This window comes from Malurus melanocephalus, unplaced genomic scaffold (assembly GCF_030028575.1).
Source record: "Malurus melanocephalus ecotype Western Australia unplaced genomic scaffold, MMel_1.1 scaffold_83, whole genome shotgun sequence".
Lineage (NCBI taxonomy): Eukaryota > Metazoa > Chordata > Aves > Passeriformes > Maluridae > Malurus > Malurus melanocephalus.
In genome coordinates, this window is record NW_026623315.1 from 2,083,644 (window position 1) to 2,111,498 (window position 27,855).

The 27,855-nt window shown below is 40.8% G+C and overlaps 1 protein-coding gene across 1 annotated transcript; it reads right to left on the bottom strand.

The window, feature by feature from the left end:
- Positions 1-425: 425 nt before the first annotated feature.
- Positions 426-27,855, bottom strand: MATCAP2 (microtubule associated tyrosine carboxypeptidase 2). Its single transcript, XM_057367732.1, has 7 exons — positions 26,501-27,855; positions 19,055-19,704; positions 12,228-12,371; positions 9,972-10,104; positions 8,524-8,829; positions 7,916-8,013; positions 426-3,584 (listed from the first exon to the last, which is right to left on the bottom strand). The coding sequence occupies exons 1-7, from the start codon at positions 26,523-26,525 to the stop codon at positions 3,423-3,425; spliced, it is 1,518 nt and encodes a 505-aa protein (XP_057223715.1). The 5' UTR covers positions 26,526-27,855; the 3' UTR covers positions 426-3,422.

Genomic DNA, 27,855 nt, shown 5'->3' on the forward strand with positions numbered 1-27,855 from the left:
ATAAGAAAGCACATTTTATACTGTGAGAGGGACAGGGAGAGCTGAAATGTAGCAGCAGAGCACAGGGGGTGGATCAAAATATTCAAATGGAACATTCGGAGTTGCCATTTCCTGCATGGATTGTACTGGGAATTGCATCATTGCAAAGAGATTCCAAAGCTGCCTCAGACCATATCCTAGAAAAAGRGAGGATGATTTCCTCATGAGCAGCCAGGTCTTCTGACTGAGCAGGGAGAGCCATACYCAGTGTAAGGCTTCAAAAGACCTTCATGACCCAACCCCAGGGGATGATTTTGAAAACAGAGTCAGAGAGGCACCTTTTCCATACACGAGATAGGATGTCCAAGGTGCCGTAGAGCTGAGGCCATTGGAGAGGGTAACGCTCTCACACATCACAATGTAACACTGCAGTACACTTGTCTCTCATTATTTTGTCTTTATTTGTAAAAGTTGTATAAAATKCCTTTTCAAAATTGGTCTGGTGAAACAGGGAGGTTTTTCCAATGTCGACCAGGTTTCTGTATAGGAATAACGTAGCAAGACATAGGTACACAACAAAACAACCAGGCCAGGCAGCAGGAGAGGCTGCCAACACAGCACTGACACCATGAAAATACGCAGTGACGTGAGCTCACCACTGCTCACCACTGCTGTCCACACACTCTACCACAGAACTTCAGTATCACGACTCAGTAACCACCCTTTCCACAGTGAAAAACAAAAACTCGGGAAAATTTACAAAAAACTACACTTCAAAATTTGAAACATTTTTATAAAGGAGGAATGACACTTCTGATGCCAAAACCAGAAGCTGACAGCTTCGCCTATTGCTACATATCGGTATTGACCACTTCCAGACTCCAAACTTTGCACAAGGCAAATCTGTTCCTAGAACAATGAAGAATGGAAGTTTAATGGCACCTACTGCTTTGCAAAATAAGGTGATGCAGATCTTCAAGTAAAGCAAAAAGGCCTGTAATAGAGTTTAGGGCTACAGAGTGGTAAAAGAGTCAGGCCTGCAGGGTGGCATTTTGTGGCAAAGTAGGGTGACTCGCACAGCCTCCTGGTTTTGAGGACACATTATGCACGTGCACTTAGRTTATAAGATGCTACTACTGCACGAGGAGGAAAACCACTTTGCTTAAGTAGAAGTCACAGGAGAAAGGCAGGGATCTGTCCTGTCAGAATAAAATCAGTTCAAAATTGTTCCTTTCTTAAAGGACAGTCCCTTTTGAGAACCCCAGGGTCAGCAAAATGAGCCAGATTTTTCCACGGTGTGACTCAAACAGTGTTTACTGTCCTGTTTACTCCAAAGACAGTTTTTGGCTGTAATCCTTGGCTTGACTTCAGTCACACGTGGCTTTCTTGCTGTTTCTGGCAAAGGAGCCAAAACCTGGAGAATGTGTGTGTGACTGACTGCAAATGGTTCCTGYCAGGCTGCTGCAACACCGTGTCTGCCCTGCACAGCTCTGAAACAAAGCTGGGCAGGCAAAGTCACCAGTGTCAAACCAGACAGCCCGAAGTGGGGAAGAGCGAAAACACAGCTTTTATTTCAGCACAGAGAGGCTGAAATGCTTTCAGCTCCTGCACAATACTGAGAACGCAAAACTAAGGCTGCTGCACAGTTCTCAGTCCCTGCCTTGAAAATAACTAAATTTAGTAAATTTATTCTGTTGAATGCGTTTTCTTTTTTGCAGCATCCARCCACTCCAAACAACCTGTAATAGTATCTGAAAGGCAGCTGCTTCTATGGAATTATTCCTAAACCTTCAGACCTYTCAGCCAACCAGCAGCTTTTCCTCACAGATTTTCCTACGGATCAGAAAATATGTTTTCAAGATTCTGCTGTAATGTCTGGTAATGTCCTGGGTGTAAAATAAGGTGGAGAGTTATTCCATTTGTTTCATTCAAGAACAGGCTAAGTGGGGGAGGATACTGTGTCTCAGGTCCATGCAAATGTGGCGTGGAGGAAACCTTGGCTTAATCTACTCCCCTTATCCCATRCCAGGCCTGTTAGCAGTGGGCAAAAGCAGCAGGGTAAGAAAGGGCAGAAGCCCTGTCCAAAGGTCCCACTGCTCCTCCCAACCTCTCTGACCACAGCTGCTTCCCAGGAGCTCAGAGGAGTCCTTGTAAAATGTTGTCTACTAAAACAAAATCCTTTGTCAGAATACTTGTATGCTTTGCCTCAACAATTCCATAATACTCCGGAATCAAGAAATGTGGTTTATGCATCAAATCCTCCTGCATCATCTAAGTTATTTATCACGTGACTAGAGAAAGCTCCTTGCTGTAAGGGGCTTTCTCTCCTTGGTCCTGGATATAGCACCAACAGTTAGAACAGAGGTAAAGTTGCTTCAGAGCAGTGCAGCACTTCTGCTGGAACACAGGAATAGGGCACTTGAGAGTTGTCTTCTCTCCCCCAGTCACATCTTGTTTTTGAAACGAGCTCTGCAAGCTCAAGCTTGCTGTAGGGTGGGGACACTGCTCAAAAATGTGACCTGATCCTCTGCAGGCTCAGGTGACCCAACRAAGAAGGGAGTGTTGCCTGCTGTGCTGGATCGTGGCCCTGTGTTCCTGAATTTATTTAGAACCATAGGTCATGAAATCACAGTTTTGCTCGATCCTCCTTCCAAAACACTGCCATGCTGAATTTCCTAGACATGCTAGGCTTGTCCTCAAAGGAGCGAGGCCCTTTCCAGAATTCAGCTTCCTGAAACATGTACTATACACATAAGGATGTGGAACRGAGTAACTTTTTGAGGGAATGAAGGGGAAAGCTTTGCTACCCTCTTACAGTCATTGAAACAGCAATACCTTCCTTTTTTCCTCATTTTTAAAAAAAGCTAATTCTCTCACTAAAAAAACACCCTGAAACTTTTTGTGTTGTTATGGACTTGAATCCTGTGGCACAAAGACCTGCTTCTGTGCACTGTTTTTAAACTTTCTGTTTTCATTGCAATGATGACTAAATGGGGAAGTTATGCAGACAGCAACKCAGCATAATCTACAGCAGTTCTATCACTATGAACCGTGACAGCTATGACCAAAGATAAGGCAAACAAAAGTGAACTAAGGAGGAATTTTCTCCTCTTTCTCCTTTCCCCCACCTCTAAACCTGGGTGGGAAGAGGCAATATATTACAAGAGACAGCACCAAGCACTATACCAAGCATACAAAACAGAGTAGATGATCAGACAGATCCACTGCAGAGGAATTTCTAAGCCAAATTTTACAAAAATGCACAATCCCTTTAAAAAGTAAGCAATATACAATCACAATGCAAAAGGACATAAAGGGGCTTTTTCTGAATTCAGCATATTYTGGCCACTCTTCCCTCCCATTCCTCATAAGTCCCTCTTTGCAAGCTCTGGGAAGTCCAGCTCTACATCGTCACACAGTAAGTGAATGATGTTCTAATATTATTAATTTATGAGATCCTGGAGCTCCTCGTCCGTCAGTTCATTGACTTCCATGATTTTTTTCAAATGTTCCATGTACCGGGCATGGTCTTGCAAAAAGTGTGGCACCCTCATGTTCTCAATCACAGCTAATCCTTTCAGGCGATCCACATCCTCGTATGAGATCTGTAAGGAAGGACATGGGTCAATTAGCAATACTTTCCTGTTGCTTCTCTGCTGTTGCTACAAATTCCCTCCTGTAAATGACAAAATATTTCAGAGCAGGGGAATTTAAAAACTTGGAGAATCCTTTGGAAACATGAGCAACTGTGTGCTTCAGTGGAAGATGCAAAAARAGCATAATTTTAGCAGACGCCTTCATAATTCCTGATTCAGCTTTTGATTCAATCAGTAAACAGACTTGCAGGAATGTGAATGAGAATCATCTACAGCAGCTGCAGGAATAGAGAGGAAAAGGATGGAGCTCATGTGAATTCTGGAATATCTTCTCAACAAGGCTGAAAGATTTACATGAGAATGGAAAAAATACTCTGCAAAAGACTGAGGAACTAGAAAGGAGTGCAGAACAGGCATGACACAGGAAGCAGTCTTTGGGAAATGCATGGTGCCAGCTGACCTGAACTCTGCTGTTCCATTTTCACTGGCAAATGTGCTTATGCTAAGCTAAATTAAAATACACCTCTAGTAACTAACTACATAATGAACCATACTTAAGTACCCCAATTTTAGGTTTTTTGTTTTCCTCATTCAATAGCAGGGTAGAGACTGGGTGTACCTCGTGGCCTCGGAGCCTTCTGGGTATTGGTGCCAAACTCTCAAATGTTTTCCAGCTATTACAGGACCTGATAGCTTTTTTTTTTTTTTTTTCCTTAGGAAAATGGATATTTTTATTTTCATAGTCTTATGATTCTAGAAGCTAGGACTTCTAATCACAGTAGTTCAAGCTGCTGTAAATGATAGTCCAGAAAGGATGAATGCTTTGGCTAGGCACATGAGCACAGAGCAGGACTCCTTGGGCAGCTGTCCAGTGTGATGAAATTTGTGTGGTTGTTGCTTTGTCTCCAAGCTGTGTGTTCTGGGCACCCCGCAGACAGCAGCATATGCACTGGCAAAGCCCGCCAGCCTCGCTGTGCTCACTAACTGGCACATCCTATTTCTTCACAGGAGCTTCGTGCCGGTGGCTTGAGTGGAGCCTGCTCCTTCCAGCATTTCTGCCCCATGTTTCTTCTAAGGAGAGGAGCACTGCACAGTCTGGGTTCCCTGGAAGCAGCCTGCCCCCTTGGCAGGGGATGGTTTCTATTCAGATTAAAGTGCACATGAAGGATTCACCAAAGTGCAAGGGGCATGGAAGGGCTTTCTGGAAACAAAGAACAGTGTAATCCGGATTGCTAAACCTGATCCATAGAGACAGGTGCACATCTCAGTGATGACAATTGGCACAAAAAGCCCACAAAGAGAATTAATTTGCATCTGAGTGCACAAGAGTGCTTTTCTAGTTGCAAGGACAAGATGCACCCAATTAAGACAACAAACATACACCCGTGCCCAGGCTTATTCAAGTCACTAAAATATTGCTGTTTGAAGATTGTGTGGCATTGAACCTAATTAATGTACTTAGAGGAGCTATACAAAATCCTACCATCTCCTCTCAGTCTGGAGACACAGCACCAGATGCAATTAAATTCTACATCTTTTCTTCCCTAAGGAAACAAAAAAGATCCCTTTCTTCTCATATTTCTGTTTAGAGGTTTCTGTTACTGCTGTAAACAAGAMTCATGTATCTGTAATCTGAAGTATGGTTTGAATGGAATGCATTTCCCCACTCCTTGCAGTAGCTAAACAATGACCAAAACTGACATCCTGAGGAGATCAAAAACCTAATCTCATCCTATTGTGGAAATGGGTTGTCTTCCTTATCACATGTAATTAGTCACTGCACTAGATAAGAAGAACTGATGCTAAAACAGACTTACTTATGCTCTTTGTAATGTGTCCATACATTTGTTGGGAAACCCAATAGTAGGTGATATTTTGCTGCTTTTACTTTTTAAAACTCTGGTAGTTATGCTATACTCAGGTGCACCCAACATCTGCATTCTACTTCTCTTCAGTATAACTTGCATGCAATCACCACATGAATGTTTTGCAGTTCTTCCCAGATTTTRTTCTCTCCTGTGAAGTTTTAAAACTTCCCCTTTTGAGAAGCATCTTTTCTCAGATTTCATGTTTTCCTTAGTCACATCGGGGTATGTTGAACAGCTTGCATGTATCCTGTTTCCACAGACCACACTCTTCTACACCGTAAGCAATGTCAGAAGCATCAGGAAGGCACAGCTGCCTCCATCAGCCAAATCTCTACAGCATTCTGAGGAGAACAGAAGACAAAGCAACTTAAGCAAAAGTTTAAATACATTCACATGGACAGCAGTGCTCTGATCTTAGAGCTGTGGGAACTACCTGCTAAAGCACAGCAATTATGTCAGAAATATCAACTGCTTCCTTTTTCTATTATGCTCATACCTTTATTGTATTTGCAATGAAAACATGGCCAAGGTGGGCATGCTGAGAAAGATGAGCTCATTTGTTGCAATACAACAYGGAGAATCTTGAAAAGGCAATGAAAATTTTCCCACTAAATGCCAGGCTTTCTTTTGTTTAAATCCYCTGCTTTTTCTTTTAACTTGGAAGACATGCCAGTCAAGCTTAACACTCCCTTTGGAACAACCTGATCTTTCTATTCCACCCTAAAAAACCAGATAAATTCCCCATTTAAAGTGGTGATAAACCACCAGGCTAGATCCCAGTGCAAGTTTTATACTTCTCAATTTCATGAGAATATAGGGAGATATTGAAGCGGGCTCAATGAAGGGTCACTAAGATGATTAAGGCACCAGAGCATGTCTTCTATGAGGAAAGGCTGAGAAAGCTGCAGCTGCTTAGCCTGGAGAAAAGAAAGCTCACRGGAATCTTGACAGTGTKTATAAACAGCTGATGATATGGGAATAGGGCTCTTCTCACCAGCACACACTGGCAGGGCAAGAGGCAATGGGTGCCAGTTAAAATGTGCAAAATTCCATCCCTTTTGTACAGTGAGGGTGGAAAAACGCTGGCACAGGCCATCCAGAGGGGTTGTGGAGTCACCATCAGGGGAGATATGCAGAGCCCAGCTGGATTGGTCCATGACAAACTGCTCTAGCTGACACTGCYTAAGCATGGAGGTTGGACTAGATGACGTTGAGAGGTCTCTGCAGACCTCAACTAATCTGTGATGCTGAGAGCAGACCTTGTTCTGATGCACAAATTTCCAGTTTGGCTGCAGATGTCTGCAGCAAAAACATTCAGAATACATTTTAAGATCYCTTGATTTTAGGAGCTGTAAAATCAAGGACTTTTAAATTATCATGSTGCTAGAAATAAATTGCTTGTAGACCCTTAATATGGATGCCATGCAACATGGATCATTGTGGAATCTGATGAGGAATGACTTAGTACGTTTTWGAAGTGGCCTGACAATCCTACAGACTCCCTGAAGAGAGACAGGTACAAAGCAGAGAAGGAACAGGGTGTGCTCAGTAGTTTAGCAGGCAGAAGCTGTGTGGAGTTAAGCAGGCTTAAAGCAAAAGGAAATTTCTGAGAAGGAAGTTGCAGACTTGTTTGATAGTGTGATTTAATTTTCAAGTCTTCCTATCTTGGTTCGGTTACCTAAATGCTCTTTCTCCATCCATCAATATGGATGTTTCTGATGGCAAAGGGAAAACTTAAATGTGGACCAAAACCCTCTATCGTAAACCCCTTTCCTTTATCACCATTGATTTCTGCTAAGGCAGAAATGTTGGTATACCAGCTCTAAATTSAAGCTCACTGTCAATTTGACTCCCTGTTTATGGATGAACCCTGCTTTATGAAAGCTGTCTAAGCTTAGCAACCCAAGGATTTGGTTCAGAAAGTGTGACAAAGTTTCTGCACTTCTTAGGATGATTTTGAGAATAAACAAACCATGACAGTTACAGTGAGCCTAAAATATGTTCTGTGAATGTAGAAATTCCATTATTCTGGGGAAATAACCCCTGATTTTTGAAAAATACCTGTCATCAGTGAGAGAACTTGGAGATGAAATACTCTTTGTGGTGGAAGGGGATGCATTAAAGTCAAATGGTTAGTTTTGTTTTCTGCTAGGACGACCACCTTGTCTCTTACCTGTCTTGCTTGGCCAAGGCAGTCTGTTGTACTGCAAGTCAGGTAGCACCCCATAGAGGGAGGGRAGACTGAGAAATAACACCATAAAATCTTAACCTGATAAGTGAARAATGAGGACAAACTGGTAGAATTTTTGGGACTTCAAAATACTTGCAACTTGCACAGTGTAATGGAAGGTGCTGTACAGAGCAGAAAATTCTAGATCAAAGTAAAACAAAGCACAATGACTCATAGCTCGTTAAGGGCAGGCTTCCTGAAATAATARAGCTGTACCCTTGGGGAAAAATGAGTTCAGTCACCTTTCCAAGGGCTGTCAGAAGATGGAAATCAATGGACTCCCTGTATCTCAGGATTCGGAGGATGCCATCCAAGTACACCTGGTCCTTATTGAAACAGCCTGAAAGGAATGGAGATACATTGTACTGTATCAGTGYTTGGTCAAGGCATGTTCCCAGAAGCCATTACAAGCAGAACAATTTTATTTTTAAAAACTAGATATTTATATCCCTGACTTAGAAAATCTTTCCAAAAACTAGCTAGAAGGCAAAACCCACTAGCCAGAAAAAGAAATCAAACATAGAAGAAAGTGCCTGTGAATAACCACAGGCAATATTACATCTCTAGAAAGCAGGTCAAACTGTGAGTATGAACTTTTCCAAAGTTTTGTATTTACATCCCACTTCCAACAAAAAAAAGTCCTTTACTGATTCAGCTTGAAAGTCTCACTTATGAGCATTTTCAGCCTTGTTTTCCATAGCAGAATTCCTGAGACCCCATTTCAGAAAGTGGGGAGTCCCATGTCTCCCTTTTGCAAAGATTTTACTGTGTGACGTGATTAAGGACCTCTGTGTGTGTTCTGAAAACCTCTCTGAAGTGCAAAAAAAGAGAAGGCAAATAGGGCACTCACCTGGTTGTGAAGTGTCTGTCCACCCTCTCTTGGCCCGCACGCAGTAATCCCACCTAGTATTGGGGTCCTTGACAAATTTCCCCACATCCTGGAAAAGCTGACTGAAGGACATTTGGCTGGCCTGGTACACTGTGTAGTAGAGCAGGGCAGCTCTCCAAAGAAAAGGGTCTTTTCGGAACAGGACRCTGTGGATGCTCGCCAGCCCCTCTTCTGTAGGGTTGATTGGTTTTAACCCGTGTTTTCTACGTCCATTCCGGTTGCACCAAGGCTGGCTGTTGTTGTTAAAACCCCGGAAATAATGAGTTCCTGGGGAAAAAAAACAACCCTTAGAACAATAGCATCCAATGATTAATAAAMAATTATAAAATGTATAAGGAGATGCCCATTTCAGAACTCTGAGCTGGTAGGACTGGGCACTGGGAAAAATGCTGACTTTAGCCTTGTCTGCAACAGAGAATTTTGTCAGAAATAGATACAGCATGCAAATATTCAGCTGTTGACTGCAAGTGAAATTCCTGAAAATGCCTGAGGAATGCATCTGTTAGGAGGACTTAACTTTCTAAATCTGTGGAAAGGAATTTTCAGAAAAGTCTTACAAGCTGAATTATCTCTGGCATAGGCTAGACTTTGTAGGAAACAGAAGGAAGGAAAATCAAAGTAAAGGGGCAGAAATGTTGCCTCCTGAAGGTGATGAAACAGCACCACATTGGAAAATGCTGTGTCCCTTACAAACTAACACTGCTTCTGGGCAATTGCAAGGCTTATTCCTCAGCTGATATTCAAGCACTAGCCAAGTTTATCCATTTTTCATTAAAGCAGATGCACTGAAAAATTTGTAGAAATTTTCCACAGAGCTTGGCCAACCTTGTGCAATGYAAAACCAAAGCAATTTTGCACCACTTTAGGGATCACTGGGTAAATTCTTCCTACATAAAGCATACCTACGTTGTCAAGCAGTGCAGCGTGACAGGAGCAGGTTTGTAAAGTGACATGGCTGGAGCTGAGGTTAAACTGTCACAMTATTTTTGTTTCCCTTAACTCCAGAGTAGTTAAAAAAAAATTGCTCTCATGAGCAAAACTTCCCTAAGCAGTGACAGCACAGAAGGCATGCCCTGGAGCAGAGCCTCTGGGCTTGCAGCATCTGAAAGGATTACATTTTGCCTGCTCCAAGATTCCTTTGGCATGGGAAACTCAGTGCAGTAAGTGGGGCTAGCTGGCAGGCTCACTTCAAAAGCTCGCTCTGGGTCTGACCTAAAATGCTAATGTACATAAACCTTGGAATCCTTTTACTGCCTGCTGCAGGGATTAAAAGGTTTCTCTGTCCCTTTAGCCCACCTCCAGCACAGGTTCTTTGGATAGGGATGTTCCCTCTTTCTGCATCTGTCCAGTGCCTAGCCCATCACTGTGAAATAAGCAAAAGGCATGCAGAACTGATGCCAGGCTCGTACCAATCTCGTGTCTCAGCATCCCCTCCAGCCAGTGCTCTCGTGCAGTGGAGACATTGATGGTGAGAGTGGGGCGGCCGTTCACCACSGTCATGGAGGCTCGGGACAGCAGGTCCTCTGTCAGATGGACCACAATCTGAAGAGGAGAGAGTTCAGGTAGAATTGAAAGAGCTCTCTTCTGGCTCCTATTCCTGCTTTTTCCTCGGGCCCCTCCACAATTTCATTTCTCTTTGGTCCCTTGCCCTCCACAGCTTTGTCACACGATCAGCAGTCACCTGAGAGACCCTTCTGAACGGGTTTATCCTTCTCCTGTGCTACTGATGGAACCTCCAGGTTTAGTGGGGTGGGGAAGGGTGAAGACAGATCAATACGACACTGAAAAAATTAATATGGTAACACTGACTAGACACAGAGGGCAGGCAGCAATTGCATGCAGAATAAATTAGAGAAAATTACAGGTTTTGAACTGTGTTGAATGATCTTGGTATTACTGAGAACTGAAAAATACTAGATAAGCACACATAAATTAACCAGGTATCTATATAATTAGCAGTCTGAAACCATTTTAGTTGCAATTCTAAAGCCACTTGAATGAGAGGGGGAAGGACTTTGTACTTCTTTTCCTGTTACATGATGMAGACTTGAATATTATTGAAATACTGGTATTGTTTTGCTCTACGCAGCAATAAAGTTCTTGCTTTCCTGTTCTCTCTTGGAAAACTGGTAATCAAAACAAAAACTGGCAGAGGAGGGAACTAATGAATATTGATATATTTTATTATTTTTCTTCAAAAAGCCTTTTTAAACAAGTGACTGAGAGGGAAAAGGGAAACTCTTTGCTGAAGACTAAGCACCTTTCCCTCCTCATGTAAAGCCTAAAGAAACAGTACTGCTCAGAAGAGCACAAGGGAGATTACTTAAAAAAAGATCACTTGTTTAGTGTCCAAAAAAAAAAAGGACCCAGGCATCAAAAGCATTAATATGAAACTTCCCTGTACTCAAAACTCACCATTCAGCTTTAAGTTCAACAACAAATAGTCAGTCCCATACAACTTGTATTCAAGAGGCAGGAAAAACAGGTAAATCCCAAAGCATTTAGACTTGAGGGATAGGTGCCACTTAGCCTTATTAACACCTCTTCAGCTGGAGAAAGTATTTTCATATTTTAGACCATCCTAAGCATGATGTGTTAACCCTGTTTTCATAGAAAAAGTAAAGTATTTCATTAAAAAGGACATGGATTGCTGGATGAGGGTGTAGGATCCAGCTTCCATGAAATCAAAGCAAGCCAAAAATGAAGAGGGAGATAAAAGCACAGGAAAGACCAAACATACATTTCTTTTTTTCTGCTTGCTCTAACCTGTAGTTTGTTAATCCCTCTCTTAGAAATGCAGGTAAAGTCTGGTTATCAGTGACAAATCATTCTCACAAAAGGGTGTTATGAGTTTAGCAGTTCTCCTAATAATGTTTACCAATTAAACCTAGTTTCTGGGAAATTAATTTTTGTCTCATGATTCCAGACTCCTSTTGCTCACTGCCACTGATTTCATCCAAGTCTTTGACTGTGTCATCTGGTGGTTTCATTTGGATTAATCCYTTTTTTATACATTCAATTTCATCTGACTTTTCCAAGGAATTTCATGTAACTTCATCAAACTGGCCTTTTTAAAGCCTGAATATAGAAAATAAATTCTTTTCACAAGGCTCTAAAAAGTAGATGATTAAAGCCAGGAAATAACAGCACTCAAACCAACTCAACAAGCCAACCTCTTTCRGACATTTTTATTCACTTATGTCACTTTCATTTGTGTTGCTTCTTATAAATCACTCTCTTGGGCTGCTGTTTATTTTTCTTGGCCTTTTCTTAACTCTTTCCCTTGGTGTAAATAATTTGATGCAGGAGAACGGATGGCAGAACTGATGAATAAATGGAAATGTACTGGTCTCCAAGTAGCTGAAAAAAAGGAGGGAAGGAAGGGTGTTGTTCTGGGGTACTCCCAAAAGAAGTGAATTTAAGAACAAGCATATATGAATCAGGAAACAGGCTCAGAGAGATGACTGAAGCATTCACAATGAATTTGTGTCATTTCAATTGTTCAAACATTAGACTGGGCTTAGCCTTGAGAAAAGTATGATGTAAGGAATATTCTTGTAATTACAGAGGAGAGGAGGCCTCCCAGATGGTCTCTTTGGGTCCATCCATGTGGAATGTCTGAGGTCTACATAAGTGCTCCTTCCCCAATGCAGTGCAGGATTTACCTCACCAAGGCAGCCTTCCTTCACCATGTACTTCCTGACGTGATTCCAGATCCGACTTTTGGTCAGCAAGCTGCCTCCAGTGGCCTGTTCAAATTTTTCATAGCTTCCATATTTCTGCAACGTCCGCTTCATGATATTAATGGACTATAAAATGAAAAAGCATAGCAAATATCAGTGCAGTAAGATCCTCATGTCAGACTGGCATGTGTATTCTTTCTCTCTCTCTCAATCTCTCTTTTTTTTTTCGTTTAAAATCCTTCTTTTCTTAACTCACTGGCAGGCTGTACTCATTTAATACATGCTGACACACTCTGCAACGAATTTATACCATCTTCAGATGTACATTAATGCCAAAGTACCAAAAAAAGATTCTGATCAACTCGTCTTAGACTCACAAATTATGGGGGTTAGATGATTAGCAGTCCAGTAAAACAATACCCATTTTCTCTTTAATTTTGGCAATGTTGTATAACTGCCTCTAAAACAGACGTTAACAGGTCTCCAGGACATTTGCAATTTGACAGCATGTTTCTTTTCATGTTTTCCCAAAGAATTTGAAAAAGATCAACTATTACTGTCATCTTGCTTCATTTCTTGGCATTTTCTAATTTAGAAACATTGAGCCATGATTAAGCAGATGYGTAACTACAATTTTAACAATAATACTTCTACCAAAAATGTCTTCTTACAATGAAATCGCTTATATCATGGTTGTCTGTTTCAGAAAGGAGGAGAGAGAGACGGAACTTCATGTACAGAACTTTCATTTAAACCTCTCATGTAAACCACAGTACTTCTTTATAACCCCCAAAACGAAGCCCTGAAATAACTAGAGTGGTATCAACAATTCTCTTAGGTATTGCTGCTAGAAGAAGTCCTTTGTAAGTGGAAAGCTTAGCATGATASCCATAACCATGATCTGAACTCTGCATATTGAGGTTGTTATTGGTGGGGTGTGAAATGCTCATCCCCAGTAATCTGATTTCCAGCAYGTCATTTCACATCCTTAAAAGAAAATGTGGTATGGAATAACTTCTTCCCTAGCAACAATGCAGCTACAGGGAATGGCTTTTTGTCATAGACTTGATAACAGCAGCTCCTGATACTACCTTGAAAAATTAATGCTCTTGCTAAGAAAATACCACTAACAATAAAGGTGAAAATCTTGCAGACTGGATCTCTTTTACATTATACACTCGTATCCCTCCATGAAGCTGGTGACATGCTTGTTTCTAGCTATGTAATGCTGACATTGTCAGATTGACTGATTTTCCACAAAAATTGGATTAATTTTTTATCTCTCACAGCTACTAACAATCCTTCTCTAATTTTTTTCACGTTGAAACTAAGCAACCCTGAGTAATTGCCACWGAAACCCATAAATGACAGTTAGACATATTCTTGAAGTCTGTAGCTCTTTGATGAGGGAAATATCAGTTACCCGAATGCCAAAGAAATATTGCACCTAATGTTCAGTATTTCTATGTCTTGAACATTTTTCCAAACTATTTTTTCCTTTTTTTTAATTACCTATGAATTTTAACTTCTAAAATCACTGGCTGTTTTATCCTTTTTTTCAGTGTCTGCAAATGCTGAGGCATTTGCCTGTCTTACACAAAATCCTTGGTTAAAGAAGCAACCTGAATATTCCAACCCCTTTCCCAGGAAGTTTATTCTCAGCCAGCAGCCTGAACAATTCATAATAACAGTTCTTCAGTTTCATTTGTCAGGTGCCAGATCCTTAAGATATTTATGTTACCTACTAGTTGTTTGGTATATTGGGTTTCTGTGAACAATTAATTAACTTTATTTGCTCACTCTGGAAGAAATAATCTCTCAAACAATCTTCTAGCATGAAATTTGTCTTTACTTGTTGATATTTAATGTCAATTAAGTCTATTAAACACTAAGTACCCACTTAAATTCTAGGATGCCTAAGTTCATTTGAAATKAAATCCCAGGAGTGCAGGCATTTTCAAAAACCACCTCATCACAACAAACAGTGAGAAAATAAGCACTGAACACACAATTCTGATTCCTGCTTGGCTGTCTGTAACAGCAAACTCCCTGGGGCTGAGACCTCCATGCTACAGGAGGCAGAACGTTTTGGGGAGTCAGGAGGCCCAAGTTCTCACTCTTCCTGCCCACARGCAAGCTCCTTCCTGGACTGTTGAAGACTTTCCTAAAATGCTGTTAAACACTTGAACCAATAGCACAATATAAATGGCTGGTTTTCAGACAGCTCCTCCTGAAGAGGCACAGACCCACTGTGGCCTCTCCTACCTCAACCTGATAGAGTTCACTGCTTCAACGGGAAACTTCTTTATGTGCCATGCTAGTTAACCCATACCCTGGCATTTCCAGCCACATCCAGACACGTGTTACAAGTGCATATTGAGAAAGACATTAAGCTTCAGCCTCCTCGTTGCTGAACAGATATTCAGAAATTACTAAGAAGGGGGCTCACCCCTAGGACCTTCTCTACTGACTCTGTTTCAAGCAAAATGGAAAATTTCCTGAAAATCCTTTCCAAGTGGGCAGATGTGGTTCTGGAAGCACTGAAACAACAGGGAGCGCCATCACACACAAATCTCTGGGGAGTGGCAGATGGCCTGGGCACTGAGATAAGCCAGTGATGTTCCTGGTTTTGACACTTCTTGCCACAACCACTACAGCTGGGGGTGGTTCCTGAGGAGAAAAGGTTTGGGAAATGTTTGGTTTCCAGGCACCGAGTAYGACAACAAGCCCTCAATTTGGGGTTCTGCACCTGTCTTTAAAGTGAGATGACTCAGTCAGGTGTTGCAAGAATTTGCTGGGAAAGGGGAAAATCCAGACCAGCATGCCAGCTGCTGCCTACTGCATCATCCAACTGTGATTCTGCCTCTGGGCCAGCAGAACACTGCAACTGCTGCAGTTCCAAAGGCCAAACAGTAAACTCATCAGAAAAGAATTGTGTGGCTATACCTGGCTACTGGTTAGGAGAAATAATTCCTATTCTTTTCATTTTTACCTAGAAGTTGATACTCACTGGGTTTTGGTATGAGACWGTGCTCTGAAATAAACCTTTCTTCCTATGTGATATCACCAGAAGTGATCTACAGTCTCTTCTAGGGGAAGAGATGAGTTTGTTTGRGACTCTGAGAATTTACACTGCTTGGATGGCCTGATATGCTTTGTGTTATGTATTAGCACACCTTATCTATAAATCTTAGTTAACAAGGGAATTTGTTACTAGCTGAGAAAGAAGCATTGTACATTTTAGTGCTTTTTACAGACAATGTCACGTTCTTGAATCTTCCACATGCCTAAGCTGTGACATCACTTGGACACAGCAAAGAATTACTCAGTTTTGAATGCCATGTTGTTTGGCCTTCCAGCTCCACCTAAATTTTTTTCCAACATCTGATAAATTTGTTAACTGTAGGCTAGTTGTATTATTGCCTTAAAAGGTGTCATAAAACACTTGCAATGTGGCATAACTGGTTTATTTATTAACTCAAAACTGCTATATTTTTATGAGTACAAGGGAAGAGGATGTGTAACTCTTTCATTGGGGGATCACTCATTCAAGAAAATCGTTGGGGTTTTTTTTTTTTGCTGTTTTTTTTAATGTACATAGAAACAGAATTCTTGCCATCTTTCAAAGAAACACATTACTTAAAGTTGCAACTTGCTGATTTTGGTTCAGCAAATTGCAACTGTTRAGTTTGTCTGCTCTCCAAAGCCTGGGGACTGGATTTCTTCTAAGCAAGTATTGTCACCTCTAGCATCTGAGCAAAAATAACAAACACTTTTAGTGCTAAAACACTTCACAATGAAGTAGTTTGAGCCAGAAAACTTTTACAGCACACAGTTGCTGCAGTGACCTTGAAACACAGTGATAAGAGAATYAACTTCTGTAATATCAGATATGGTAATCAATGTGAAGAGTGCAAATCTGTATTCTATTTTCTGTTCTCAAGTTTTCTTCCCTAAAGGCACATATTGTGACTCATGAAAAAACTTATTATGAAGAAAATATGAAATAAGAGAGAAATAAATGGAACAAAGTACAGGAAGAAAGGCTCTAAATTTAGCATTTTTCAAATGTATTAATAACTCCAAAATGCTTTATGTCTGTGAAAAGTCAATCAATAAAAGTGCTGGGCTGTGCCCAAGGTTTAAAAGCTTTGATTTAAGTAGAGGCATAGGGTAAAGTGGGTGCTCACAAGCCTGTGCATTCCCCACTGCAGCACTGCTGGGTTAATGTTTTCCAAATCCTCAGTCCTCTTTGCCTTTAAAAAAATAAATAAATGGGGCAGAGTATGATTTGTCTTCCAGACATATTTCAGTAATGCCATATTAACCAATTTCATAGACATGCACAAATGCAGAAAGGGCAATGAGAAAACACAATCTGTTTTAATGTCCTAGCAGGCTATGCACAGCTGTGGGTAAAAATAGTTTTGACATGACTGAAAAATTCTCTACAATTCTGAAATGTCAGGTCTTGAGCTCATTTGACTTAAGTATCCTAAAAGCCCCCTATAAAAATGATGGGTTCGGTCAATAAGAGCTGGGTTTACAGCTTCTTATTAAAAAAAGAGCAAGCAAGTATAAGTTGCCATGAGCACCTTTTGTAGGAAAAAGTCGGAATATTTCTGTTCTTCAGATACCAAAGCTTTCTAAAGTAAGTGGAGCAATAACAAAGGGCCAAAAATGTTTCAAGAACCCCCAACAAAATGGAATTGATCTTTCTTGTAGCAAAAGAGATGACTATGCACAGTTGGGTTTTTACTGCAGACTGAGCTCTTGATGCTGCACTTTTTTGCAACCAAAGTCATCCTTTCTGAACTTAACTTCCTCTAAAATACCTAAAGTACAATCTGTGTAGAAAAAAATAGCAATGAGGAAAAGCAAGTGCTCCTACAATACTTGCTGATTAAAATTTTGATTAATGCTGCTTTTTATGGAYAGAAAATTTGCATGAAATTAAATTCAAATTTGCGTGGAGATGAAAATTTCTCAAGCTAGTTGTAGATCAAAGAGAGAGAGTGACACCTGCTGGGCTTGGAGCGGTGTTAAAGCTGGTGGTTTGGTCATTTTTAAGTACAAGGCGTTTTTGTTTGTTTTTCTTTAGGAGACGAACGTTAAAATTTTCTAGTGACTCAAAGTAAGTCTTATGAACTAATGTACATCTTCCTTGTTAATTTTCAGAAATAACATACTTCATTGAATATTAAGTCCTTCAGTGCTTTTTATAAAGTTGTTGCAAAGCCTCTATTTTCCCATACTTTTTATTGACAGGAAAAAAAAGGTAGAGTTACAAATTAGAATAATATTGAGGAATCACTCATTATTAAAATATTCATCACTTAGGTTTATTTCGGGATTTTTTTTTTAAAGAAAGGTAAACCAGTGACAGGCTTGCTCCAGAAAATCATCAGGCATWAAAGGACTTTTGAGGCTCTGCTAGTTGACACTAAAAGGGATAATTTGTATCAAATTCAGCTTGTCAAATTAGTAATTGTTGATTTGCTATAATCTATGTTGCTAATATTGCTAAAAAAAATCAAGGAAAAACTGTTAAAAAGCTCTAGTCAAGGAKCAATTTTATTTGGTGTCATTATGAATTACTTTGTTGTTTAGAAGCATGGAAGATGATTTTAAGAATAGAACAGCTGTTCTGTTTTCTCGTAAAGAAAATAAATTTTTAATGAAAACCCAGAAACTGACTTTTAAAAATATACAGATATTTTCAATGTGAAAACRGAGACCAAGACTACCAATTCAATGACGTAATGGGCAATAACAGTTTCATATGTTCTTGGACATAGAAGAAGAAAAAAAGGTCAGTCTGTTCACAAGTCGGGGATCAGTTCTTAGAATCCTTAGTTCCTTTCACTCATGTATCTTTTCCACCAGGAATTTTAGGCTTTTTAAGTGAAATATTGATATCACAAAGAAGTGAAACTCATGGAATGGCAGGATGTCTTCCCAAGTTAAGTGTCACTTGAAAATATAACAGTCTCTGCTTAGAAAAGCTTGTCAGACTTAAATAAGATCTAAACCATTTTAAAATAAAAAAAATCTTCTAAACCATTTAAAATAGCAAAAGTGGGAAGAATACTTCTTCTGCTACTGTATAGGTAAGCACTGGGTTTTGTCACTTAGGTCAAAGCYGAAAGTAAGGCTTTTGTTGTTGTTTGTTTTTTTTGTACCTCAGGTAGAAAGCCAAGGGAGTTACACAGAGTTGGAATGTCTGTAGTTATGTTACCAATGTGGCTGCATGTTATGAAAAACCAAAAGTGTCTTTTTAAAATTTACCTCTCTCTGGAAAGGAATTTGGCTGCTGCTTGATTGAGTGGAATGTATATTCAAATAACATTTCAAAGTTGATTAAAAAAAGGAACATCAACATATGCTTATGCAATAACGATGACCTCAAATAATTGCTATCCTCTCTCAATCCCTGTGTCACCAAGAGGATTGGCAGGATTTCTATGCTGCCTTATTCCTCTGCCTGTTTAGACACTGTAGCTTTCCTGTACTGGACCCTACTTTATTGCCTAAAAAACTATCTTGCTTTAAATTACGTTTCATGTAAACTCATTTASAAGGAACTGTGCCTTTATCCTTTAAAAATCTGTAAATTTTAAGGTTTTATTTTTTGTTAATGAAAAAAGATTTTATTTCATTTCTACCAGTGCATTTTCATCTTTGATACATTCTTCAAGCAGCAGGGGTGAATGATAAGGAGAAATGACTTGCCACAAAGCTAAATACCACACAGGTGTAGAAGAAATAATCAGTGGGAAACGAAAAGAAGGGGRTAAAAGTAACTATACCTGCTTAAGAAATCTGTCAGACGCATGGCTGTGCTTAGCTAACACATTTGGCAGAGCAGGGTTCTCATACTCAAACTGAGGATTGTACGTAAAATCCGAGTCGAAGAATTTCACTTTCTCCTTCTCCACATTGGAGGGCTTGATGGCAGTCAATAAACAGAGTTTTTGGCCAGATGCATCGCCTTCCTTGGTATGGCTCTTTGCAGCCTGGGGCTGTTTTGGCTTTGTGAGGTTGGGGTGCCGTTTGTTCCTGCTCCTGGGTCGGGGTGGYGGTCCCGCGGTGCTCCCCGCGGGCAGAGCGCTCCTGCTGCCGGTGCTGCCCGGGAGGATGGGGGACACTCTGCCCCCGCAGCACCATCCACCGCTCACCTTCACCTTGCGGTGCTCGCTGCCCCGCGATGTGGAGCCGCATTTGGTGGCTTTCCTGTGCTTCTTGTGATGGGCGGATGGCTGCTTCTGAGCGTGGTGTTTCTTCTCCTCTTTGCTCTGTAGAAGGACGTTGTAGCTGCTGGTTCCTGTTGTGAAAATGTCCTTAAGGATCCCAGAAGGAGGATGCTGGAGACTGTTTTCATTATTAATATTCAGTTTATATACTTCCAGACTCAGGACTGATTTCCTAGAAAGTTCTGTCTTAGGCCAGTGAAGTTTTTCTGCATTCAAGAGGAAAAAAAAAAATTAGGACAAACTTGATTTTCCTACAGTGATACTAATCTTAAGGACTCAAAACTGCAACATAAACAAAACATTAAATGTCCTGACTGCAGTGATGTTTTGACTGCAGTCACATCACATTAATCTTCACTTCTAGGCATAGAAACAAATTGAGTGTGTATATAATTTTTTAACTACTAGACTGGGACCTGTAAGATACAGCTAAARAAGTATTTTATGCTTGCATCTCCATGCACAATTACACCATTGGCAGCTAGGAGCTAAGTTGTTTTTTAAAAGACTCTGCAGGACTTTACAAATGTTTACTGCTAGATTAACAAATGTATAGTTCTACGCAAAATCTGATTGATCTTTATCATGCAAGAAAGGCTTTCTGTATGCAAAAAGAATAACTAAAAAACCAGGAAACTGTATAGGAGCATGTGAGCTGTGTTTATAGTGAAGTCCCACAGGGATCTGTGCTGTGATACAAGCAGTCTGGTGTGATCTCATCTGCAAAATTTGATTCACAGGATTTACACTCAGAAAAGGATGAGAAAAGTGGAAAGGGACAGCAACCATGAACAACTTACAACACCATATGGATAGTAATATACGTTTAAATTACTTCAGTTTCATGTGTTCAGTCTTAATACAGACAGTAAACTAGATTTAAAGAGAAGATTTAAAGAGGAGAGAGAAAAGAGATCAGCTAGTTACACACCCGAAAAGCCTTAAGACAGCACTGGTTATTGCATCTATTCAGAGCTGTTCTAAAATATCAATTGGCTTTAAAAAGGACACTTGAGAAGAAACCTTGTAAACTAAACTGAATGAAAGAAGCAAATAAAGTTCCTTTAATGAGTGAGCCCACCTTTCTTGCCCTGACCGCTGGCAYAGCCTTCAGGAGGAGATTGGTCCTTGGTGCAGAGCAGCTGCACGGAAATGTCATTGAGGATTAAAACTGAATTTAACATTTGTGCTGGMTTGTTAGGGTGAAGTGACCTCGCTTTACTGGTCCTAACCATCCCCTCCTCTTGACAGTCAGTTCCTCCTAGAACTTTAGGTGGACATGATTTATTTGTTACTGGTACAAATAAATCATGCCACAGCAGAAGGTTTCCTACTTCTGTACCTAAAATAATAGGATTCATGGAAGAGAAGATATGGCTGGAGCATGATTAAAGCCTGCGAAAGGGATTTGAGCTTCATCCCRCAGTTATACATAGCTGAGCCGTAATTACTTTACATCCAGTAATTATACTCTGAATGGAACATTAGCAAGAGATCATTAAATGCCTCTAAGGGGAAAAAAATTGACAGTGGCTTAATTTCAGCTTTATTTTCACAATAAAATTAGGTTTTGCTCCTTCATAAGCACCATGACAACGTATTTCATGCTATTGGACCTCTGTCAGTTCCATATCAACCTGTGTTCCTTAGTTCTCCCGAACATCCTGTCCTAAAAACCAAAAAGACCAGAGCTCCTATTTGCATGAATATACAATGGGTGATCTATGGTCTGAGTGCTTCCTTCATTGGAAAGAAGAGAGATGGAACAATAGATTATTCSCTTTCATTGAAGAGTGTGTATCCTATGCAAACTCAGTTTTCTTCCATGGTAAGTTTGTGAATTCCCTTTCTGTGCTTGGCACAGGAATGTGCTCCTTGGCGTTCCTGTTCAAATTCTGTCARATCATTCCCATCACATACGTGACAACCTGCCTACATGGCTTATCTTGCTTTCCCATGAGCTGTCATGGTGAGAAACCACAGCTCCCCATCACAAGGAGAACAACATCAAACTAAATATATAAAAGAGATACATTTTTTTTGAACCACAGAATAGGTGGACCACTCTCATATTTCTTGGCAAGTATTTGAGATTGACTTCAGACTTGTATCAACTACTACAGTATGAGAACCCTTMCTTTTAAGAGTGGTAAATTACTGGGAACCTTAATTTACATCTGAATTTAATTTAATGTCTGAACACATATAAAATTTCTGAGCACATGACTTTGCTTACGTAGACAAAATTTAAGTTGTAAATTACACAGCCACTCCTTAAAATATAGATGAAGAAATAACATGACACCAGAGGTATTAACACTTCACCCTCTACTAAATAGTTCTCAAAAGCCACAAAGAATACAGAAGCCTTAAATTGATGCTATAATGGAATAATTTGAACTAATACCACACATGTATCTAAGAACTGATAAACAGAAAAGAAAATAACCAGAAACTGAATTCAATTAAAAAGCTCAAAATGACCTTAAACCACACATTTCCTCCTAAGCCTCGTGTCAATGTACTACCATAACCTCATGACAGCAAGCTGTCACAGCTAAGTGATACAGTTAGCCAGTAATAAATTCATTTATTTGTAGACAATCACTTAATGTTACCTYAAGGCAGAATTCTCCCAAAAGTGTCACAAATGGTTGAGTGCTGAACATGCACTGGCAGGTTTCACACACACATGGCTGATATCAAAAATAGTTGTCCCCAGTCTGTAGTTACTTTGTAAGTGCAATCTTGTTTGCAAAGTGATTTTTCAGCTGCCAAACTAAGYGTGGCTGTCCTTAATTTTCTTCTCACTTAAAGGATACTGTTTGATGCCTACTTGTGCTGAAAYCCAGAATCAACAGGCAATCAAGCACATCTGAAATACTTTCACAGAAGTCAACTGCTCTTCTAAAATTTTGTATAGGTCTTCTGAACATCATTACCAAATAAATYAGAGAATAATAGAGACTATATCAAAATCATGTTGCAAAGCACCAAATATAAAGTTYTTTCTCTAGTACATTTGTTTAAGCTATAACAGATATATTAAATTCAYATCTGTAAATCAGACAGCATCAACCAAACTAAGAATATACTGTCTTCTAGGAAACTTGACTTACTAAACCCAAGAGTTTCCAATGATTACCAATGCCTGGTGATTGAAAAAGCGGTCTAGTATTCTGAATATAAAACCAATTCATTGCACAGCCTGCTTTCTGAAAACCTGCTTCACTATTTCAAAAAGTACTGAGATATATGCTGCTRTAAAGTAGCCAGCAGAACGGATTATCAACCCAGATTAATTGCATGGATTACTTAGCAGTGATTTCCAGCTTTTAAATTCTGGATATCATTAGACAGATGACTGGAGATTACTTCTAAAAGATATGAAAAAGGCAAACTGAAAATCACCATGCTATAGTGTAATGCTATCCTGCATATCAGGATACAGATACAGCACTACAGATCCCATACATTTTACCTTTGGTATCTCATATCTGTTACATGTGTTCTGAGAAGCACAAATCTRAATTTCCTGACCTGACTTAGCTATTGGTTTTTTTCTGCACTTTTTGCAGTAGAAAACTGTCAAAGAACACATGCCCGGGGATGCAGTTACCTTTGAGAACCTCCCTCATGTAATTTCTTTACAAAGATTCTTTTCATTRTTCTCACTTCCAAACTCTCGTCACAAAGCCACAAATCCTTCAAAAATTAAAAAAATCATAAAACAAAACCACCACAAAACTAATATTGTCTCTTTCTAAAAGATTCTCCATCTTGTTTACTTCCATTTATTTATATCTTGTTCCTCTGCAACAACACAGTAATAAAAACATGGTCCTAAACACAGAGGTGAAACATTACATGAAACAATCTGCCACATTTGGAGTGCAARGTTATGTAGACATAAGCAAGGAGGGGACAGAAGGGCTGCCTGTCTCTATTTTGTCATAATTARGGTAACAAAGAACAGAAAACCCTCCAGTTAATGGCAACTTGCTCTGTCTTGGGCCAGAGTAGAGCTCTATCCCTCTTTAAAGCACAAAATGGGCTAGCAGGGCAGCTAGATCATACCCAAGCCAAAGTCCCATCATTTACAAGATATCAGCTGGAACTGGCAGTACAGGGCTTACTCCATCCTGCAGACACAAGTGTACTACATGTCACAGAACAATTCAAAAATACCACAGGCTGATTTTGCACACAGGGGAGTTTTACCTGTAACTTCCATTTATATGCAGGTAGMTATCCCAGTGTCACAGCAGTATTGGAAAAGSGATGGTGKCCAACTCCTAACAGAGGATATGTGRCAACTACAAATTATGATTCYGCACTAATGAAACACTTTTCCATATATTAATTGCATCCCAGTCTTTAGCCTTGAGCCTTGCACCACTGCAGACACTGCCTAATCTTTCAGAGGTTATTTGTTAGAAAAAAAATGTTTAGCTTTTATGTTTTATTCAGGAGCCAGGCTATATTACCGATCTCCATCCTTTAGAAACTGATGGATTGATCTAATAATATACGTGGTCAAATCCCAACGTAAACATTCTTCTAGACTTTGGAGAGCGTTGTATAAATACCTTCCTCTACGCTACAGGGCAGCTACTGTCCAAGGGGCTTCTTAAACACCTGTTCCATAGGTGGCATGAGGTTAATGACAGGTATTTGTGGGCACAGATCTCTCTGTCTGGCTAGCCTTGTCCTAAAATAGCAGAGAGCTCTAGCAGTTTTCGAGCAGCTGTCACTCAGGTTATATATGCACAACGAACAAATCCTTTCCAAACTGCAAGTGTGACTAAGGTGCTTAGCAAAACATGTTTGTGGAGCACYTCCTCCTGTCCTAGCAATGTAATGGTTTGAGCCACTACTTTAATATACTTCTACATTACCATGTGAGAATATGGTTTCTTTTTACTCAAAATCAGAAACCATTTCAAGGCTAACTTGAATTTTCAAATTTATAGTAATACAAATAATAYCTGTGATCTATCTACAAGCAATAATTAAGTTTGAAACTGAGAGATGAGAAGGAACTGCACAGATGTGACAAGCAAGATTMTTCYTTTGACACACTGTGCAACAGTACAATTACATTACAAAGAAATATTTAATTCAAATATTCAGATAATTTGAATAGATTCACAACACCCGGTAGTTTATGGGCTCTAGACTGTTCATGTGTGCAGAGGGCTATAGAAAGAAAGCAGGCAACATAGTGTAGTATATGAACATGTAATGTTCTACTGCCTCTCAAACACTACAGGCTTCTATTTGTTCAGGTTCAGAATCTGTTCAGACCAGAACCCTGTATTCTATTTCCTCACCACTGGAAAGGTGAAAACACCTTTAAAGTTTAAAAACACTCCAGCTTTGAACAGGAGCTGTCAGGCAACTTGAACTAGACAGCACTGGAAGCTCTGTCTATAATGGCTGAAAATAGCTCAACAGCAGATTTAGGCAATGAGTTTCTGTGAAAACACTGACATGGAGTTACTTCTCATTTTCACAAGCATCTAGTTATTAACTAGAGCCTGTATGATTGGGAACTTTTACATTTAAGGTAAAAGACATCCACAGCTCCCCCCCCCCAATCCACCTATTTATTTTCCTCCTGTAAAGGTATTATCTGTCATTCAGCTTTTAATGCTGAGCTTCAAACCAAGGGCAGGTTTCAGCTATCAGCCAACTTGTATATCTGATTCATTAGCTGCCAGTGTTTGCAAGTAGCTCTGCATTTATAGGACTGATTGGCAGTTTGAATTTTCTTCTTTAAAATGACAATGCTGAGATGTACTCTTTCTACCTAAAAAAAAAAAAAGTATGGACTGACTTGCAAGCAGTTTCCTGCATGTTTGCTTCTACATCGAAATACCGTATTATGTAATTGACTCCAAATTCAGGTCCTTCAAATTAAATTACATGTGCACAGTAATAATCAGGAAGAGTGAAGACTTGGCTCTAATGAAATCAAGTAACAAACTCCCACTGATTTAATAAACTCAGGATATAATCACAGAATACTGATTTACAGACAGACCTGCACAGGATGAAACTTCATCCAAGCAGATCTCTGTCTTGTTCTACCGCAGCACAGGTGCAGTCAAGAACATTTGATTGAGGGATATGGACTCAAATATCTTTCACGAAATCTCATCCTTTAAGATTGCAGTGCCTATTGCACATCTCCAGGAATGCTCTGATCAATYCCATGAACTTTATTTCTGTTCCCATTATCAGAAGTAACACTCTAGTCTWATCCATGCACAGATGGAACAGCATATCAATTATGCAGAGAAAGAGAAGCTGTAAGAGATCGTAGTTATGATTGTTAGGGTACTGAATGAGGGCACACCAATACACCTCCAGCAGATTTCTTGTAGAYAGATTTCCCCATGGCAAAGTAACACTGGCTTGAGCAGCTGAAGTAATGACACATGAAAGGATGTGAAACTTAAACAAGGAAAACATCTGTTTCCAAGCAGCAATTGCATTGTAGGTTTTCCTTCATTCCACATGTACAAAGCACGGAAGATAGCGGTTTTGTGCGGCACGAAATACTCCTCTATATTCATAATACAGGCTTTTATACACGCATACTATAAGGATTTGTWAATTCTCTGAGAACACAGCAAAGCGTAGAGCCAAAGAGTGAAAGACACCAGATATAATTAGCAATAGTTTTATTAGCATTCTTCCCAGCATGGTCTATCCCTCGCTCCRGCGGAGCGGGTGTCACCTCCCACTCCCCAGCGTCCCGGCAGGGTCAGGGCCCGCAGGTAACACGCTCACTCCCTATTCACCGGAGGGGCTCCTGCTCCTGCAGGCAGGCAGGTGTGGAGCCCCTTCCCCTCGTTGCCAGGGAGAGGTGACAGCCCACCGACACCCGTGGCGCCGCTCGGGCGATGCTTCCCCGCCCGGCAGGGCAGAGCTGGCGGGCCGCCGGCTGTCCCGGGCACGGCGGGACCGCGCCCCGCCCCCGCTGCCGGTACTCACCGGTGACACAGATGGACTCCAGCATGGTGCTCCGCCGGCCAGCGCCGCCGCTCTGCCSCGCCGCCTGCCCCCTGCGCGGCGGGCTCCCGGCTCCTGGGCGGGGAGCCCTGAGGGGAGGCAGCGGGATGTGCCCGCCTCGCCGCCTCGGCGGATCCGGGGGAGCGCGGCTGGACCCGCGCCGGCAGGCGGGAGCCGCGCCGGCAGAGCCCCCGCCCGCCCGGCCCTGCAGACTACAAGCCCCGGAGGGCTCCGCGCGGCCCGAGCATYGGCGGGTCGGGGCGCGGGCGCGCTGCACCCTGGGATCTGTAGTGCAGCGGCCGGCGTTCCGAGGTGCCACCCCGCCGACGCCACGCGGGAATATCAGCTCTGTATCCCACCGGCACGGTTGGTSCCGGGTGTCAGCAGCATCGGCGGGGCTACAGCGTCATCCTTTGCAGGAGTCCAGCGAGCATAATCGACGCAGAGTCCAGCGTTGCAATCTTCTGATAATTATCAGCTACCACCATCGTTGCAATTGGTAACAATTGGTGTGTTTGGTAATTATCAACTTGATCTGTAGCAGGCAGAGGAAGGACTGCGTATGTGCCGCCCTGGGAGATGGGTCTCGTGTTCGGGAGTGTGCCATGTAAAGAGAATGGAGGAATTGCATCAGGGCAACTGTTCAGGGCCAAAACTGATGGTTATCATACATTGATAAGTAGTAAATAGAATTTAAAGTAGAAGACAGACTTTATGTTACACCCTCCTGTCGCTTTACTTGTTGTGCAATCTGTCACTTTGCTTGTGAAACCTTTCACTCCTTGAAATACAATCTGTGTGTTTTAAAATTGAATATCAAATAGGAACAAGTAATTCTATTTTAGCAATCACGGTTGTGTAACCCATTAATGTAGGCATGGTGTAGGAAGATGCTGTACTCTTCATGTAGATTTAAGGGCATTACTGAAATCAGACTACACATCAATACATTTTACTGTGTAAATAATGAATTTACTGTTTTAAAACGGTCAGCACTTATTGGAGAGAGCAATTTAATTGAGAGTGACTTAGCAGCACGATAGTGCTTAACATAGATTAGATGAGTTGTAGTGATCTCCCAGGGAGTGGAGAGCTGGGAAGTTGTGTGCTGTTTTAGCTGAGTATCTTAAATACGTGCCACCTTCCCTCCCATCAATAAATCCRTATCTGCAGTGTGCTGTACTCAGAGATTCCCTCCATAGCACCATCCAAKAGGACCTGGCTGTATCATCAGGTAGCAGCAGCGGAAATTCTACAGATCAAAGCTTATTGAGACTTCAGAGAACCCCTTTTTCTGTCCTACCTGGAAAATTTTTACTGAGCTTCAAATCAGTCTT